This window comes from Pyrgilauda ruficollis, unplaced genomic scaffold, assembly GCF_017590135.1.
Source record: "Pyrgilauda ruficollis isolate IOZ18807 unplaced genomic scaffold, ASM1759013v1 scaffold5, whole genome shotgun sequence".
Taxonomy (NCBI): Eukaryota; Metazoa; Chordata; class Aves; order Passeriformes; family Passeridae; genus Pyrgilauda; species Pyrgilauda ruficollis.
The window spans coordinates 15,809,873-15,830,056 of NW_024526599.1; the positions used below are offsets into that span (position 1 = coordinate 15,809,873).

The 20,184-nt window shown below is 40.5% G+C and overlaps 2 protein-coding genes across 2 annotated transcripts; one reads left to right on the top strand and one right to left on the bottom strand.

Moving 5' to 3' along the window:
- Positions 1-1,761: 1,761 nt before the first annotated feature.
- ANKRD37 (ankyrin repeat domain 37) lies at positions 1,762-4,469 on the top strand. Its single transcript, XM_041480087.1, has 5 exons — positions 1,762-1,894; positions 2,217-2,369; positions 3,065-3,156; positions 3,637-3,866; positions 4,147-4,469. The coding sequence occupies exons 1-5, from the start codon at positions 1,868-1,870 to the stop codon at positions 4,158-4,160; spliced, it is 516 nt and encodes a 171-aa protein (XP_041336021.1). The 5' UTR covers positions 1,762-1,867; the 3' UTR covers positions 4,161-4,469.
- A 155-nt stretch (positions 4,470-4,624) lies between these two features.
- UFSP2 (UFM1 specific peptidase 2) lies at positions 4,625-16,493 on the bottom strand. Its single transcript, XM_041480150.1, has 10 exons — positions 16,477-16,493; positions 14,931-14,997; positions 14,434-14,591; positions 13,454-13,646; positions 11,840-11,986; positions 11,221-11,385; positions 9,805-9,929; positions 8,172-8,248; positions 6,364-6,488; positions 4,625-5,025 (listed from the first exon to the last, which is right to left on the bottom strand). The coding sequence occupies exons 1-10, from the start codon at positions 16,491-16,493 to the stop codon at positions 4,939-4,941; spliced, it is 1,161 nt and encodes a 386-aa protein (XP_041336084.1). The 3' UTR covers positions 4,625-4,938.
- Between the last annotated feature and the right edge of the window lie 3,691 nt (positions 16,494-20,184).

The following is a 20,184-nucleotide window of genomic DNA, read 5'->3' on the forward strand; positions in this document are numbered from 1 at the left end:
TTTTTCCAATTTAATTCTGTTGATACATATGCAAGATGTGTGATCTGAGGTACAAAGCACAGAAGAATTGTTTCTAAGTTATGTTCCAGAACAGCTGTAGCCAGGAAGCCTTGTCCTTACCTGGCACTTGGGGCTGCCCCATACAAAATAGTTGAGAATTGTAACTTCTGTGTTTATACCAGTACAAGTACTGGTTATTCAAAAGCAGAAGAGTTTTGCAAGCACTAATGAGGTGTGCAAAATGTGACCTGAAGCTCAAGAACTAATTAATAGCAGGAATTTGAAGAGAGTTTTGGCTGGCCGGATGCAGATGTGTGTGTAGGTGGCTAGGCTGGAAAGATGAGATTCCTCAGGTGCAGCTTGAAACCTCTGAATTGCTGAGGTAATGGAGGGAGGAAAGATCTTTAAACCAAACATAAAACCAAAAGCACCAAAACACAACCTCTTTGGCAATGCAAAACTATTTAGTCTTAAGCTAATTCTGGATACGTGTGTTTTCAAAAGAATCTTTAAAATTGCATAAAGGTATTTCATCCCTAACAAAGCATAGTTAGGAATGTGGGAATTTTATTTGTTTGTTAACAATTAGCTTGGCTAGCTGTTCAGGGAAAAACCCAACACAACATTTTGTAATTACACAAGTGTGCTTCTTTCCATATAAAAAAGAAGTGAAAACTGTCACTTACTGAAGCAATTCTGCTGTTGATCACAGCCTATTTACCTGGATTTCTGCACATTTAAAAATTGTACTGTATATGCTCATATTGCACTAAAATAATTTATATTAGCTTTCCCAAAGGAGAAGCAGAAGGTAATTTCATCATGTTTGTGAATTAATTTCAGAACTATGTATGCCCTAAAGGAACACCGTTAGGCTTCCTTCCCCCTATCTCTGTTTATTAAAACCATGCCATTATTATTTGTTTTTTTAAATACGTGACTTTCAATTATTTTTTAAAAATTATGGTAGTGATTATGAGGGACTTCCATAACAAACATATAGGTATTTGACACAGAAGGAAATACCATAATGCTAAGAACAGAACTGTGTACTGTGGACACTCACCCTCTCTAACATACTTCAAGCTCAAGTAAGTGACAATCAAAGTTCTGTTTTGCAAATGTGTTTTGAGCAGAGATGTAGCAGGTGGCTGTGCCCAGATCCACCATTGCCGATTCTAGTCCTGCCCAGACTGGTGATGAACCTGCTGCGATGTCTGTGCTGAAGGTGAGAGCTGGGTCTCACAGCGTGCCTCGCCTGGCCAGTCTCCCTGGCCTAGTGGCAGAGCTTGGGCAGGACGATGGTACAGATTTCTCTTTACTAACTTAAGTTTTCTTTCTGGGAAAAAAATCTAAATTAATTCTCTATTATTTTCGTTCCTAGATCCAAGTCTGCCTAGCCTTCCAAAGTAGCGTAAAGGTTCTGCGCTGGCAGAACCCCTGTGGCGGCTGCGCCTGGCAGCGGCACAACCAAGGGCACACCAGGCCGCGCTCAGGGCTCGGTGGCTCCGGCTGACGGCGGCAGCGGGGCTTCCAGCGGCGCCCGCTCCCGGCCCGTGCAGCAGCCGGTGCCCGGCCCCGCGGGGCTCCGGAGGGCGCTGCCGCGGCTGCCGAGTGTGTGCGGGACGTGCCGGGCGGCCCCGCGCCACATGGCCGCCCCCGCCGCCAGCCCCGGCCCCGGCCCGGCCGCGGCCCCGCGGAGCCTCCGGGGCGGCCATTGGTGCCTACGTGCGGAGGGCGGGGCGGGGCTGCGGGCCCGGCGCTCGCTGCCGGCCCGGGAGGCGGGCACGGACGGACCCGCGCCTCGGTCCCCCGGCCCACAGCCCCGAGCCCTGACAGCCCCGCGCCCAGCAAACAAGGGGAAGCGATGCTGATGCTGGACTGCAGCGCAGAGGTGAGGTTTGGGACGGTCTGTGTGTGGCTCTGTCTGGCCGGGAGCCCAGCTGCGGAAGTGAATGAGGTGGTGTTTGCCTGGAGCTGCTGCTATCAACGCTGGGGCAATAACGCTGGTATTTCTGGTTAAGAGATTAAAAGCCAAAAACCTCTTTCTTGCACTGCTCTTCAAAAAAGAAAATATTTAAAAAGCAGTTGCAAGGAACATGAAGGTCCAGTGGTTTGCAAGGGGAATGTTTTTTTCTGTAATGCAGAATTCTGAGACCTGCCGTGGTTTACACTGGCAGTAACATTTCCTTGTTTCTTTTTATATCCTGTTTCAGTGTGGTAGTTTCAGCAACTTATTTGAGACAGGAACCGGTGTGAACGCACCTGCAGATGCCTCTGGTCAGTCTCCAGCTCACTTGGCTGCTTGTGGTGGTGAAGCTTTCTTCCTACTCTGGCAACTGCAGACAGGAGCAAATTTGAACCAACAGGTAAAAAACACATACATTTTATTCCTTCCACTTCTAATCTGGCATGTCAGTAAATCCACTTAATATTATTTACACACTTTTTATCTAAGAGAGGGTTTTCTTATACTCAGTTGCATTGCATGAGATACTTGGGGTTGCTTATTCTAGAGTAACTTCTAGCATGAACGAGAAATCCTGTCTATATTGCATTAGCAACTTCACTTGCAATGTATAATTTAATTTTCACACTTAGAGTGCTGCATGCTGATGTCCAAACAACTTAATTCTTTTACACAACTTGAGTATTTATTTTTCCTCCAAAAGTTTGTCCCTACTTTGAGTAAATGTAAGGATTCTTACTCAAGTTGCTTAGTCGAATCCCTTATACCTCTGAGCTGGTAGCAAGCTATTGGTCACAGCAATCCCTGAATGGTGCTAAGAGATGCTGTTAGTCTGTGTAGAGGGTATTCTGTGTAAGTTATCTTTTAAGAAGGCAAAGGTTAAACAATGAGTACTGCAGGAGAGAGCACTTCTGCTTTGTGGTGATGAATACATTAGACATTTAATGGTAGTTACCATTACTATACTAGCTATATTCCTTTAATCTCTCAGCTCATAACAGACTGGTGTACCTAAACAGTAATTTTTGAGAACAAGACAGCTTTATCCTACTCCTCTTCTTGCAAATGACTGTTACATATAAATTGTGTTTTTAGGATTGCCTTGGAGAAGCCCCGATACATAAAGCAGCAAAAGCTGGGAGTTTGGAATGTCTTGCTCTCCTTGTTGCTGGTGATGCTAAAATTGAGTAAGTTGAGCAACGTTTAGTAACTTCAGTAAGAGCATCAAAGGATGTGCATTTTACAGAGTACATTTAACTTGCTCAGAACACACGTGCTAAGGCTGCAAATATAGCATGACTGTAGCAATAGGAGTATTAAAAACTGACATAAACAGCAAAGGAGCACCGACCACATGCTAACACGCTGTTGTGTAGCTATGTACCTCTGTGATAACTGCTGAGAGAATATTCCTGATCATCATCTCACCCTCTTCTTGCCTTTCTGATATGCTGAAGCTAGTAATAGACTGATGACAAATTTATTTTAAAATAATTATTCCTTTCTGTATTTAATACCCACCCCTTGTATGAGCCATATGCTATCCTTGCAAACCTTCGTGGTATTGATTCTCAGTACTTATTTTTATACACCTGCCTAAATCACCTCTTAATCAGCACTTGCTCATTATTCCAGTTGAATTGGTTATTGTTAATTCTGTATTTCAGCTTGTGCAACAACAGTGGGCAGACAGCAGCAGACCTTGCACTGGATTATGGCTTTCTGGAATGTGCCAAGTTCCTCAGGACAATTCAGCACACTCAGACAATGAAACTGAGAGGACAGTCTGGAAACTCGCTAAGTGACAGACATGGCTTGCAGAGAGAGGATCCAACTGCACAGAAACAAGAAAGTGAAACCAGCAGATCCATAAACAGGAAGAGGAGAAGATCAGATGGTGTGTAACAGTGTTGGTTTAATACAATTCAGGATATTTTTTAAAATGTTTTTAGCATCTAAGTAAAACAAATGTGTTAGACAGAGAGCAGTTAGATTTAGAAGCCTCCTAGTAAGGATGAACTTGCATAGGTCCTTAAGGTTAGGGTCTTCTTGGAAATGGACAGTACATGTGGAATGCCACTTAAGAGGCTACTTCAACACAGAAGAAATAAAAATCATAGGTACCCTTGCTGATGTACTGATGAAGTAGCTACAGACTTATTTTGTTTCTATGACAGATCTTGTTGCCTAACTGCCAGAAGAAACATCCTGTAATCCCAACATGAAATAAGGGAAATCTGAAGTCTGAAGAACCATGACTGGACGATACACTGAGCAGTCAGATGTGTGTGCTGGGACATTGTCTCCTTCTGAGAAGGAGGAAAGCTTGTTTATTGTTACTTCTTACAGAAGAATTTTGTGAGTATTTTTTTTTTCTCACCTGGAATACTTGTTTTCATTCAGCTATAAATAAATGAGCATAGAAAAAATTAATTCTCTTGCTTTTTCTGTGTAAATATGACAGCAAAATTAATAAAATCTAGTAAATATGGCTACTTTTCCACTTCTTTTCCCACTCCTAAAATGTTTCATCAAGAATACCAGCAACAAACAAGGCCTTTGAACAGATTCATAATGGACAAGACAGATGGCTAAGTGGAACTTGAAAGGCAAAGGACAATTTATCTTTCTGTCATGAAAGAATTCCACAAAACAAACGGATTTGGCATTTAATCTATAGAGATTCTAGCAGAAGAGGAAATACTATATAAACCTAAAGTTGTGCTATGGAAAAGTACAGAGTATTTGTTGCCTAATAAATGCATTTGTAAGGAATACAGTTCAAAGCAGGTAACTTATTTCTAGAGGTTTCATTTAAAAAAGAATAGTTTCTTAATTTAAGTCATTCAACCAACATTTCTATTTCACCTGGGTTTTGATTGACTTGAAGCATTATTTTGATAAATAACAGGACAGTTTTATCTAGATCAGCTACTATTCTGTCTCAGCGCATTCAGCATGAGATGAATTTAAATAGCCTTTGGTCGTTGAGGTAGGCACAGATTGTAATAGGCGTCCTTGTTCCAAAACTCCGGGCCCTTCCATCCACACCAGCCCTGTCCAAGGAAAAGCAAGATAGCTTTTAAATCTACTTTAAATTCTGTTTTTCACTATTGAGTCTATTCTTATTTTACTAATCATACTAATCTAAGCTGTAGGAATTATTTTCAAATGACTATAGAATGCAATGACAATTTTCAGAAAGTTCTCTACATGCCTGGAAACACATTAATGGAAAACACATTACAAAAAGACTCTCTCCGCCTTCCTCCCTCCCCAGTTTAATTCTTAGAAAGTATCATCTCCTCCCCATCCCCACCTCCTCACTACCTTCTGCTGCTCCTGAGAGATTAATGTTATTCTGAAATGCCATCATTCTCATAGTTTCCCTTAGTTCCTCCATAGAGACTTTTGATGAGGAAAGTGGGTTCTGCATTTATTTTATCCTCCTGGACCACTGAACCATTCTAACAGCTAGTAGCTGTAACAGCCTTTGATCCTACACATTCTTTGGAAATAGTTTCTTCCTGTGTTCATTTCAAGCTTTGATCATTATAGGCCACAAAAATGCTTCTTAAACATTTGTGAGTATTGTTTGTTGGGTTTTTTTGTGGGTTTTTGTTTGTTTGGCTTTATTTGTTGGTCTGGTTTTTTGTATGTTTGGGTTTTTTTGTTGGGCCTACACAAGGGTATCAAAGATTAGAAATGAAAGTTACTATTTGCACTTAATAGGAAAACCAGAAAAGACATTGATTACCTACATTTACAGGATGATTCAGCTGCTTTAAGAGTTTACATTTCTGACACTATATTTACTAGTTTGTAATGTGCTGCGTCATCCCTTTTAGCAGCTTTAAATGCGGAAATGACGTTACATTACATACCCCTGAACACTTTGTAGTTTTTCCACATTTTCCAAACAATTCAGTACCTACCCTCTGATCATTGTTAAAGGCCTGATCTGAGAACGGTTAGTGTTGGATTTTTAAAAGAACTTTTAAAATTTAAAATAAGTGATCTTCCCTGTTTCATTTAGAGCATCTTACAGCCTGAGCAGAATTTTCTGTTTTATTCAAAATATAGAACACATTTATTGTGTATACTCCTGGGTAAAAGGGGAGTTGGGTGAATTCATACAAAATAAAGAACATTGCTTTATAGTATAATAACTGGATGTAGTTTCTGATCTGATACATCTCCAAAGACACTAAGTTTCAGAAAGTGACAATACTTAGCATATGTAGTATGCAGGTTAACTGGGCTCAGTGCTTCTTCCATATGGAATGGAGAAGCCATAGAATGGCCACGTTGTATTTGGCTGGACATTATTTTTTTAATGCCAAAATACATGTATATACATAAATGTGTGCGTATATATGTGCATTAAGCCTCACCTTTTCCAAAATAACATGCAGATCTTCTCCTCCAGTGTAATGTGGGTCTAGAATCAAGTATTTAATGTGCCCTGTAGTCTCATTCCAAGCCACTCCCAATATCGTGTGAGCCAAAACACCTCCACCTAAAATAGGAGAAACACAGATGGCTGTATTTTTTTTCATTGGGAATGATTTCATATACAAGGGCTTAATAAAAGTACATCAACACCTTCTATTAACAGATTAGCTTGTATCAAGATGATTCTGAAAGTGTTTCTTTCATAAGATTCTTGACATTATTAAACAATGTATCTTTACTACAGCTAAGAAAGGTTAGTTGTAGTAACTAAAGTAAGTAGAGAATTTATTTTCCAAATTTCTTCTAAGTCAGCAAGGCAGGTTAAATCCTCAACACTTCTACCAGATGAAGTCTAGAATATTTCAAACATCTCTTTTGCACTTTTTTTTAAAGAAACCTAACTGTAGGAAAGAAATCTGCAAAATTTCATGGTTGTAAAAGGACTAAAATTAGAAGAGAAATTGGAATTCCTGGATGAAGTTTATTTGTTGTTTTCTACTATGTTACATCAATGAATATTAGGGGCAGGAAATAGTAAATTCTGATTTCCCTTTCCTCAGCCTGCAAACAGGAAAAGGGGATATTTTGATGAGATGAGCCCAGGTCAACTCTGGCATGTTTCTTTCAGATAACATGCAATACTTTACTTCCCCGCAATATTGTAGTAACTCCACACAGCACATAGGGATTGCAAAATCCCTGGAAGAATACAAGCAAAATCAATACCCAAACCCCACCCTCAAAAAGCCCAACTCCAGCCCTCCAATGACAACAAAAATTAAACCAAGCTGCAAGAGAGCATTACAGGGAGGGGTACTAAAAGATTTTTCAATACAGGATTCTACATTCTTGACATTCAGATAAAAAGGCTGCTGAAAGGCCAAGAATATTTAACGGAATCATAGCATGGTTTGGGTTGTAAAGGACTTTAAGTATCACCTAGTTCCAACCCCCCTGCCACGGGGGGGTCACCTCTCCCACTAGACCAGGTGCTCAAAACTCCATAAATCCTGGCCTTGAGCCTTGGGCCATCCCCCTGGTCTTGGGGCATCCACAGCTTCTCTGCACAGCTGTTCTGGTGTCTTGCCACCCTCACATGGAACATTTCTTCCCAATACCTAATCTAAACCACCACCATACCAAAGTCTGGACTTCTGGCACCTCTGTTTTGAGGAAGTTACACTGCATTATAGAATGACAAATACAGACTGGAAAATTGCTTTAATTAATGTTATTAAAGTTGAAAATAATAATATCAATACTACTAATTTCCTAAAACACAGCATGGAAAAAACAATTAATGTTGCAGTATTTTTACAAATGACACTTCTTATCATACCAGTATTTCAGATTATTAAAACTGGTCTTAAATTAAGTTAATCTTCCAAGCCAATTGACAGTACTCTTCTCTGAGGGGAAGTTTTGGGGAACTCTATGAACTTCTGCTCCTATGGAGAATGGAAGTCAGCTCAAGTTCTGACTTAACAGAAATTTATAAAAACACCATTTACACTGACTTTTTTTACCATGTTCAATACTGAGCTTGAAAGAAATACTAAATAAAAAGATACCAACCAGACTAAACTCTATAATTTTTGAGGCTATATTGGGAAAACTGTAATTTTTAATTCATCTACAGTTTTGATTAACTTTTGTACAGTAAATTAAATGGGTTCTAATTGAAATTAAATTCAGCACAGAGAGGCCATGCACTTTCATTAGCATTCTTCAACATTCAAGTACTTACCAATCATAATTGGAGTTCCCTCAGTCTTGAAATGATTAGCAAGTTCTCTTCCCTGCAATGCTAGCTCAGAACCCTGGCTAGGTAAGAAAAACAGTAACAGATTTATCATTCTCACTAGGTGTACTTCAGTAATTGCCCATTATACTCATTCACTGCATAGATAACCAATTAGAAAGTCACTTGGATTATTCCTCTGTAAAATTCCTGAGAAAATCTGAAAAACATTTTCTAACACAAGGTCTATTTGCTAGGCATGGAAATTAATACAGACATTTTTAATATCTTGTCTTTATAGTTCTTTATATAGTGGCTAATCTTTTTAAAACCCAGTGAGAGTCTGTGTGCCTACTTCCCAAGTAGGAATGGATTAAATGCAGACAGAATACAAAACTGGGAAATGATGCATTTATTGTAATGGATCCAGTACTGTGCAGCTTGTGCAGCTGTGAAGTCTTATTTCCATAAAGAATCAGAGATGCTAGCTGGAAATAAGCCCAAGATAAAAATGCTATCCACTGCCAGTGACCAGCTGAAAAAGCTGCTTGATTGTTTCTTCTTCCCAGCATGGTAGTGATGTTGGTTTTTGGTAACACTGAGAAAAACTGCTGCTCCCTTGTAGCAGCACTATGAGCAATTCTACCCACTTCAGGAGTGTATTCTATATTCTCATATGCAGGAATAAAAATCTTCCTACTGGCAGGGCCTGTCACAGCTGCTATAAATAACAGGTGGATCAACTGCAAGTACAAGCTCTGGAGCAAAAAAAGATTAAAATCTTGAAGACCTGAACTATTTTCCTACCATTAAGGATCCCCATTACCATGCTCTTTTAGAATATCTACAGTGTGAATTCACTCTAAAGAAACATAACACATGAAAAGTGTTTTGGTTTGTATTTTCATACATATTGTTAGTGTATGTTCTTAATTTCATGACTGTACTTATTAAATGTTCGGGGTTTTATTAGTATGCTTAGTGCTTCCTAAATGATAAAAAGTATGGTAGTTTTTCTTCTGATATATGCTAAAGACTATTCTTTTTGTCCCAAATATCTTTGTAGGATTCTTCATTGTGTATGACAGCATGAGACTGTCAGAATGGAAACAAACTCCTTGCTTTATGTGTCACAAAAATGCAAAAAGGGGAACATTATTTTCCAGACTTCTCAACAATTTGCCTCAATCCTAAACTCACAAGTTAGGTTTGTGGCTGCAGTAATAATCTATTTGTCAGTGCACATTCAGTTCTCTCTGGACATCAGACTGTGTGTCTGGCATCAAAAATTGTGGTGCAAAGGAATAAGCTGAATTCCGTATCAGTTTGGATATCATGAAGCAATTTATAGATTAAGCAAACCCAATGGGAACCACATTTCTTGTGGAAGCATTTGATCATAGTTTTATAGAATCGGGCAATTTGCATATTATTAAGCAATTTATAGCAAATGGAAACTGGAACCCCAAGCTCCCAAGAAATTTAACACTACCTTCATTGGTAAGCACAACTAAAGGTAGGAATAGAGGGTTAATTATAATTATACCTCTTCTCCCATGTACTGTGACCATGATTTGTATTTTAAGGCATTCAGTCTTTCTAGCAATTACCAAGCCATTAAACAAGTAGTGATTCTTACCTGACAAATAATATTTTGGATGTTATTCCAAAAAGCTGATTCAAAACAAGCTGTACCTCAATCGAACCAATCCATTGCCGTGACCCAACAAATGCTGCGGGCTTGTCTCCAGCATCAACCAGTGCCTTTGCAACATCACAATGAGGAAGAAACCCAAATATCAACAACATATAGTAGGGAATGCCACCATTTTGTGTCAACAAAATTACTTTATATAAATGGGCATGTCTTTTGAACCTAGCAGTTTAAAAGCAGACCAATGAATGTTGAATTAATTCACTGCAGTTCTGTTTTGGAAATGTCCCTTTGAGCAGTAATGCAGAACTGTGTCAATGAGTAGAGACCACAATCCCAGGTCCACAGGCAGACTTCAGGCTGGGAGAGGGACCACTGAGCTCTTTAATAATGGAGTGCATCATTTGTACACTGCAGAAGCCACTTCACAGACTGAAAGGCTTGGATTTCTATTCAAAGCACTCAGGAAAGGATCCATAAAATAGTGCTCTGAAGAAGAGGCTACTGATCCATGTCAAAGGTTATGGTTTATTTTAAACTGTTCTTCATTCTGAGCTTTATATGTTACATTCAGCACTTGAGAGGGACCTTTTCTGCTCAGGACACAAAGCCCAAAGGTCTTCTGAGGGCTACTGCTCTCTTTTAGATGCCTAAATATGCTACAGGATTGCACAGATTTCAAGAGCATTCAAGTGTGGATAGAGAAATGTTCAGGAAATGTGGTTTTACCTTTAGTGTTCACATCCCTGCTACATATAATAAATGTTTTTTAATGGAATGAATTAAACTTCACTAAAAATGTTCAGTAAATAGCTGTAACATGAAGAATTATATTTAGAAGCAGAAGGTAACTGCAGTACTCCTTGACAGGCATACCCAATTATGGGTATTAGCTACAAGCCTACAGTTTTAATTCAGTGTTGTTAACAAAAACGAACAATTCAGGTATGCATTTAAATTCAAAACAGAAAAGAAGTGAAGGAGAGTTCAAAAATCAGGAAAAAGTGCACTACTGTCAAAGGCAAAGTTGCAAAAGTTGTCAGTAAATTCCTGTGTAGCATCTGGGAACTAATCCAGCTGTCACTGAGTATGACAGCCAGTTTTAAAACTGATTTTAGCATGACACATTGGGTTCTTTGTTCTTTTCATTTGACAAAAACAGTGAAAATGTCATATCACAGCTTCTAATACAACATTAATCCAAGGAAACATTTAAAAGATTATTTTAATGTATCTTATTTGTACAGCCAATGTCACCCAACACAAACAATTCAGAACCACCAGTCCAATTTAAGGGACAAAAAATATTGTCTAAAATGTACGAATTTGATATTTAAAAACAATCTACATAAACCTTTATAGACAAATATGCATAAAACAATCTCCTTAAATGTCCTGTACCTGTTGAATTTCCTTGTGTGTTGGTATAGGTCTATCCATGTAGCCTTGGTGCTTGAACCAGGAGCAGATTGTCTGCAAAGAGCGATAGGCACAGCCCCAGCCGCTGTCATCCACACGGTCCTGCATGTAGTGGTGGTAACTGTATACACCTTGTACTAAATAAACCTGCACAGGAGGGGAGCACACAGAGGCATCTGATCACACTTGCACCAGTTTTCAGAGAAGTCATATCACCTGGCACTTGCACTGTAAAGTTTACAGTTAGGGACCGCAAATCTTCGGAAGATTCAAAGGGTCATTATTCAAACATGATTAACTGCACCTCATTTTGTCTCCTAAACTGTGTTCATAGTTTTAGTTTCTTGTCCTGGTTCTGAGAAACTTTTTAGAATACATGCTAAAATCATGGACATTATTCTCCCAAGAAAATCCAATTTATTTGGGACAAATACAATAAATGAAAGCAGTGCCATTTTGTGCCATTTTGTGCAGAGGAGCCCTTTTGCTTAAGAGGTCAAACCAATCTGCACATCACTGACTATCTAAATTACTTCTTTCAATAAAAAAAATCTCAAAATAAAAAGGTACTTTCTGCAAAATGTTTCGAATTTAAACTTACCATACCAGACTCCATGCCAGGTGAACTAAGATGTAAATGTGGATTTCTGAGATATCCATCTTTATATGGTTCATCTGGAAAATGATAAGCATTTGCTCTCTTGAAATATGGTCTGTCACAAGGCAGATTGTATAACCCATGCAATTCCTACATGCAAGTTCAAATAAAAATAAGAAACACAATTCAAATTTTGGATTAAAAGAAAGACCACATCGTAAGCAGCAATAAAGTTATAATTTCAACAGCATAGTTTAGCAAATTATTAAAATAGGCTTAATTAAACACTCGGCAGGTATGTTTACTACTAGACCTCACCTCTGCAGGGAAGCTCATGCAGGCTTACCTCCCATCTAAAGGGCCCACTACTTTATGCAGTCCTGTTACATAACACCTGCTGCTGGGGCCCCACTGAAAATACCACGAGTAACAGGTTTGTTATGAAAGCATGATAAAATACACCATCATAGAAAAGGATTACAGTTTTATCTACACAGTAATGTAGATACACACACCAAATTATAATCTTAACTGATATTGGAGCATAAAAATAACACATACTGACACAAAATAAAGATATTGAGCTTATGGTTCAAGCAAATTCAGTCTATTTTAAAATCTCTTAAGCTCTGTTTGCCACACAGCAGCCACATTTAAAGAGATATATTGTCTTATTTCACAGAGCTTAAGAGTGAATCATGATGAGATCCTCTAGGATAAAGGGTGTAACACAGCTAATACATTTTAGGCAGATGACCCAGCACTGAACCCAGCTACAGGAGCTGCAGAAACACTTCCCATCAGTGGGTTAGAGTGAACAGCAGAGAGAGCAGGAAACAGAGGCAGTGCCACCAGTGCCTGAGGCCTCTGCAAACACAAGGCTAGATTGGGTTTTATATACCCAGTAATGCTTCACACAGAAAAAAGTCCCCAGTTCCTACACCTCTAAGCTGCAGAATATTCTCTCCCTGCTCTCAGCACATGCAATTGTGTGACCTAGACTGGTATCAGTCTCAATCTGAAAGGTCTGGCACATCTCAACTTTCTTCCACTTCATCCATATTCTTTTTTCCAGATGCCAATCCAAAGGCAAAAACAAGCCAAAAACTAGCTAAGTTTGGCCAGCTGTTTGGAGCTACAAAAAGCAGCCCCTCCAAACAGACAAAAATCCCACAACACCACAAAACCCCAAGAAAGACCCAAAACAAACAAACAAAAAAAAACCAATAAGCTTTTCAGGACATATGTTAAAAACTGAATGTAGTAACACACCAAAAGTAAACTAATGTTCTACCATAGAAGAACAAAAAAAAAGGGAGAAATTCAAAGAAAATTTTATAATTTAGAGAAAATATTTATCAATCAAATTTTATGTACTTTTAAAGTTTCTGTTGTTCCCTCACAAAAATGAGATCTGGCACATTCTATAAAATAACTTATAATGAATCAAGTTTTCACATTCAGTATACTGTTTTGGCTATAATAAAAATGAATCTAAAATACAGCAGTATCTGCTAGTATTTATTCTACATTGACTAAACGGAAAGCCCTACCACTGCTACAATTACAGTAATTAAAAATAAAAGATCCAGTTCTGTTACCGTTTGTTGGCTTTACCTTTCTGTAACTTTCCAGCTGATCATCTGAAATACCCGTAGGATATGAGACTGTTACGAGGTGATTTTTTCCTGGTAACATGAAATGAAATTGTTCTGGTACCACAATTGATGTTCCTTTCACATATTTCATGATACATCTTTCCATGTCAGTTAATTGCCCATGAATTGCTTTCACTAGGAGATTTTGTACCCTGCAAAGTACAAGAGAGAATATTTCAAAAGCAGAGCAGTGATTGTGAATAATTTTTTCTCACAGCTGTGAGTTATACAATACCTAAATGCATGTCTGACCTGGTCAGATGACTGCACTACTTCAATGCTTCTGCTCCCACAGGAAAAGGCAGAGCCCAGCTGTGCCTTTCTCAAAGCTTGTCTGCACACAGAAATGAGTCCCTAGTGATTCAGTCCTCCCAAATGTGGCTACCCTGCTCTCCTATCAGAAACACAATCAGTATGAGCATTTGCCAAAATAAAAATTAAATATTTGACTAAATGTTTTCTTTTTTGCATTTTATCCATGCCATTTAGTGTCATTCAGAGTCAAATCCTATGGAAAAAACGCAAGGAAAAAATACACAGGCAGACTCAAATGTTTTCCATCCGGAACCCCAAATGTAGGGCTGAGATTACAAAGACTCATCAAATACACCCCAACTCGCACTTTTATGCACCTCACATACAAAAATTTCTAGAACATTTTCCTAACCTTCTCAATTCTTTGCTAAGCAATGGTTGTGAGTTATCAAATCTTTCAGACATTGATAAACTGAATTTTTATAGAGAGCAAAAGAATCATGTCTCAAGATTACTGAAGTTAACAGCTGTCTACATGAGCTTTTATTATTTACACAGTTAAAATTACATCACAAAAATACTATATACTTTTCATTGAACTGATGAATGATATAGCTGTACTTCATTATTTCAAGAAAAAGCAGAAATGAAGCTGAAAAATTGCAAGTTCAGGATAACGCTTACTTTCCCCATGGCTCTTCTGGAGAAACAGATACAACAACATCAACTGGTAATGTCATATTTATGTAGTGGTGTTCCTTCTTTTCCCTTTCAATGACTGGAGCCAAAGCAGCTAATGAAGACGTCATTTCCAGCATGAGGTCCACATTGATTATCTGCTGCTGCAGAGAACAAAGACACCAATGTTACATCTCCAACTACAAGAAGGCAAAAGTAAGAACCAATAAGTACATGAACCAAAAAGGCAAAAGTAAGATTGCAGGTGTTTGGTATCAAACTCAGTAATTAAATACTTGGGTTAGAAAAAACCTGGTAATGTTGAAGACAAACTTTCATGTGCTGATCTACCATAGGTGGATTTCTGCATTCATGTTGAGTCTCAATGATTTTAAAAGCATTATTTAAAGTCATGTCAATGCCTATTTGTGTACAGAAAAGCCTAGAGAGGGCAGGTCTCAAAATGTTTAAATGGTAATTTTTCTTACATATTAGAAACATACCGTATCCTGTAACTTTTTATCCTTTTTTTTGCCAAGCTTTCGTTTGGTCTCATCATCTTGATCAAATCTGAATTATGAACAGAAAGAGAAATTTCTATAAGATGAAATTAGGTAAAATATAATTGTTTCTCATTATTTCAATCCAAATATCACTAATATACATTATACATATATATAAAATATGTATTCTTCCAGCTCAAGTAAAGCAAGGACAGAACTGAGCTGAAAGGTAATTAGGCATCTGTAGGTATGCATTCATTAGTTAGGAAACCACAGTTTCAGGTAAATGACAACAAGCAAAGGGGTGGGGGATATGTGTGTGTTATACACAACCTTGAGAACTAAGGCTGAGTTTCACATTTGACATGAGAGCTGCTTATGCCACCACTGAGACCAGCCAGCTGTTTGCTCCCCCTTCCAAAGTCCCTGCTCTGTGTCCCCCTAACTGCTCACATTTTAACATGAACTTCACTAGAGAGCTCATGCAGATGGAAAGACATCCTTCTATTTAGAGAGGACTTTTTTTGACAGATCAATCCCCAATCAAGTTCAATGTACCAGAAAAAAACAGCTGTGGCGGTACAGAGAGGAACAAAAGGTGACAGATGAGTGTGGTAGTGCTCACTGTAACAGTCCACAGAAAGAATGCTTAAACTGCTCCAAAAAAACCACTACCAAGCACCTGTAAAAATAATTATACTAGGACCCTTTGGAAAGACTGACTGCACAACTGTTTGCTTATAAAGTAAGAGACACTTCCACGTGCAATGCCATTGCTACTCATGAAATAAAAAACCCACAACACAGGACTAATTTTCTTTCCATTAAAAGCATTCTAAAGAGAAATACACAAAATATGCATGACTGTTAAAACATAATAATCTACTACTTTATCTGCTGGTGAAGGATTTTCATGTTTCAGTGATTCTGGAGTGCCAAGAAACAGTTTGGTTCCTGAAGCATTATCCTGAAGTATTTTAGATAATACGCTTATCTGCATTAATAGGGTCTCAGAGTGTAGGACCCACAAAAGTGCCAGCCAGAATGTGAAAAAATGTTTGCCTGGGTTGATGTAAATGTTTTTTATTTGAATTATTACTATGCAAGAATAACGTTCATCAACAAAAAGAAGAGCTCTGCAAAAGCAGCTGATCATGGACATCAGAGAATCACAGCATGGGTGAAGCTGGAAAGGACCACAGTGGGTCACAGAATCACAGAATCTTCTGAGTTGGAAGGGAACCACAAGGACAATGAGTACAACACTTAAGTGAACGGCCCATAACGGGGATCAAACCCACAGCCTGGGTGTTAGGGTGATGTGGTCCAACGTCCTTGCTCAAGCAGGGTCATCCCAGAACACATTGCACAGGATTCTGTCCAGACAGTTCCCGAGTATCTCCACTGAGGGAGACTCCACAGTCTCTCTGGACAATCTGTTCTAGTGCTGTCGCAGCACAGTAAAGATGCTCTTTCTCGTGTTCAGGTGAAACTTCCTGGGCATCAGGTTCTGCCTGAGGCCTCTTGTCCTATTGCTTGGCACAACCGAGAAGAGCTGCGCATCATTATGATGACCTCTTCCAAAAAATCCGTGGCTAAAGCCAGGCAAGCTGAGTCCCCCACGGGCGATGGAGAATGGCAGGGGCTATAGGAAGGCGTCAGTGGGGGAGCGCCACTGCTCCCCGTGTGACACAGCCTGTGTCCTGCAGAAAGGGGACCAGGGGCTTCCGCACCTCCCCCGGGGTACCCCTGGGGCTGGAGGCCCAAACGCGACGGCCGAGCACCCAGAATCCAGCGGGGACACCAGCCCAGCCCAGCCCGCCCCGCCCGGCCCGGCCCGGGCGGGGGCGCTCCCCTCCCCGCTGAGGAAGGACACCCACCCGCCTACTTACCTATCCACCTACCTAGTCTCCCACCCATCCGTCCGTTCCATTCCCCGGGGACGGGGAGAAGGGGCCGGGCCGCGGAGGGGCGGACTCACCACGTCTGTCAGCGCCGCCGGGGGGCCGGGCCCGCCGCATCCCGGCGGCGCAGGCGCGCTGCCGGCGGGGCCCGTCCGCCCCGGCCGCGGGCCCGGGCCCGAGCGCTTCCCGTTCGGCCGGCAGGGCGAGGCCGCGCTGCCGCGGGTTTCCGCCGGAATCACCCGCCTTCCCTTCCCTTCTCTGCGGCGCTGCCGTGCCTGCTGGGGACTGCGTGGGGCTGAGCGTTCTCTCCTTGGGCAGCCGTGGCTGCGCTCAGCGCGGTGTGTCCGGGATCAGCGGCCTGCTGCCAGACGCTGGTGTTATTTCCTCGTCATTTCACAAATCCACTGGGAGACGCTCCGGAATCCCGCTGGCCCGGCTGCTGCCTCGCGTTACTGCTCCCGCCAGGCCAGGCTTCCACATCCGCCCTCGCACTTCTCGGGCACATCGGCATGCTGAGGTCCAAAAGTCGTCCCCGTGAATCCCTTGATAAATGCTTTGTGCGTTAAGATGTAGAATTTAACTCCAGGTCTGTTTATTTATGATAAATTATTTCTGTCCTCGCAAATAATGCTAACTAGCTTAAAACGGAACACTTAAACTGGTTTCCAAGGCTCAGTTTTCTGTCATTTCGGGTTGTTTCTTTCTTGTCGCCTGCCCTTAAGTTCCTTATCCGATGTCAGGATGTCCCAAGAGTCGAAGAACAGCACTGAGGTTGCCTGATGAAGTAATGGTGGGCTTTTATGGTGCACTGGTTTTATTTATCCTGTGTTTTATTTATCCTATATTTTCACCATATGTAGTGAAAAATGGCAGCCAGAGGACATTTTTGGTGTAGGGTAAGAAAAACACAGTGTGAACCAACACATGTTGCAAAACCCCTCCCCCTAAACCACTGAAAAATTGTGAGCTTTTTAAAACTTAGTCATCCTGTCTGTTCCACATGCTAAGCACAAGTAAAATATGGCTCACCCTTCCGTTGTACACAGTGTTCCAGCACATTGATTTTCATAATAAAATGTATAAAATCGATTTTATTCTATGTGTTTCCAGTGCTGTGGTGGTGCAGTTTTTCTATTCTGCATCCACATACCACATAGGTCTAATGTGTGATATCCATCTCTTAGAGCTTTCTGTTGGAAATCGTGGTGGTTTCACCCCAGGCAGCAGCCAAGCCCCATGCAGCCACTCGCTCACTCCCCACCAGCAGGACTGGGGAGAGAATCAGCGGGGTAAAAGCCACAAAACTCATGGATTGAGATAAATACAGTTTAATAGGGAAAGCAAAAGCCACACACACGAAGTGAAACAACGAATGAATTCCCTGCTTCCCATGGGCAGGCAGGTGTTCAGCCATCCCCAGGAGAGCAGAGCTCCATCACACCTAACAGCGACTTGGGAGGACAAAGCCATCACTCCAAACATCCCTCCCTTTACATACTGAGCATGATGTCACATGGTCTGGAACATCCCTTTGCTCAGCTGGGGTCACCTGTCCTGGCTGTGTCTGCTCCCAGTCTCCATACACCCCCAGTCTGCTCTCCAGTGTGGCAGTACCAAAAGCAGAAAAGGCCTTGGCTCTGTAGATATTGTTCATCTCTTAGTTTTGGGTGTTTTTTTGAGACATCTGGCAGTATCCCACACAAGTTCTAACACTCAGGATTTGACCTTCATTTTTTATTTGGAGCTCTTAAGCAAGAACACAATTGTGACCAAACAGTTCCAGTTGAAAGCACAGCAATACTTTTATGTTGTCAGAAGAATGGGACCACATTATCCTAGGTGCTATATAAAATCCCCATTGTTGCTTTTTTTGGTGTAAGTTCATAAATATAAGAAAACTGGCAAATTTGCTTGCACTGGTTTTATTTGTCCTGTATATTTTTGCCATATGTAGTGAAAAATGGCAGCCAGAGGACATTTTTGGTCTTGGGTAAGAAAAAGATTTGAAGAAATAATTAAGCTGCCTGCAGCTGAGACAAATTCAGAGTCAAAGCTAAGCATTCAGTACAGAAAATGAAAACAGAGAGAAGGAGGTGGGATACTTTCCACTGGGAATAAAAAATGGGGGGAAAAAAAGGAGGAAAAGGATGAAACAGATGGGAATAAATATCTGTGAGGGGCTTAGAGGGCATAAGAAATAAAGCCTGGAGCTTGTATGAGGAATACATAAGAATACACTTCATTAGTTGATTAGTGCCATTATTTCTTAAAATCTAAACGGATAATATTCCATTCCACACAACATTTCATACAGGTTTTTATTTTGAGATGCTAAATTTATGCCATTCCCTTTAGACTAAACTTTAATTTCACTTTTAAATGGGTTTATGATGCTTAAATATCTATTCAGTGACTCCAGATAACTAATACAGTAACACCTTAATCTGTCACTTTCCAGCTCTTCAATTTGGAGCTCTGTTGTCAGTCATTTAGTACTGTGCTCTGCTAACCACTATTTTCCTTTTTTTATGTTCTTTACCCTTGACTTACTTGACTGACATTGATTCATCTGAGGAAGATGATGAGAGCAAGGAAAATGTAGCTATTTCAAAAAATGCTTACACATTTATTACTGTGCTGGGTGGTTGGTCTTATAGATGAAGCACCTGAGAAACTGTCTAAAATAATTGAATAAATGAAGAAATTAATTATTTTACAAAGGGAAAGAAATGTATGTGATGCCACAAGACTTGGCTTTCAAAATTCCTGCTCTCATCTGAAATTCAAATGATAAGGCTATATATGGGTCACAGAGCCCTTCAAGATCATGCTATACAGATGGCATGGAAAAATTATTATATTTTATTCTTTTCTGACTTGATAAATGTAAAAAGACCAGGAATGTTCCTGTTCAAAAATATTTCCCCCCTTGTTTATGGAATAAAATTGGCTCCCTCTGCTGGCAGACATAACTTAATTTTAACCTCTGAAGCTTTTAGACAACGGCGCTCAAAATGAACTCCGAACTGCAAACAGTGCCATGCTAGAAGAGACGTGTTGCACACAGTGCATATGTACAGGTAGATATGCACATACTTTTTTTTTTTTTTCTTTTTTATCCTTCTAAGCTGTTCAGCCTGAGGAATGACCAACTGCTCCTTTCTCCTGCTCTGGATTGTCTGAGCCCTGCTGCGCTCCTGGCACGGCACAGGACCATCGACAGGAGCATTAGCCGGGGCTCCGCCCAGGGGGTGCCTTGGGAAGAGGCGAACCGGGCAAAACACCAACCTCGAGGGACTTCGGCACCACCGCGCCGCCCAGGGCCAGGCGGGCCAGCCTTTATTGCAGCC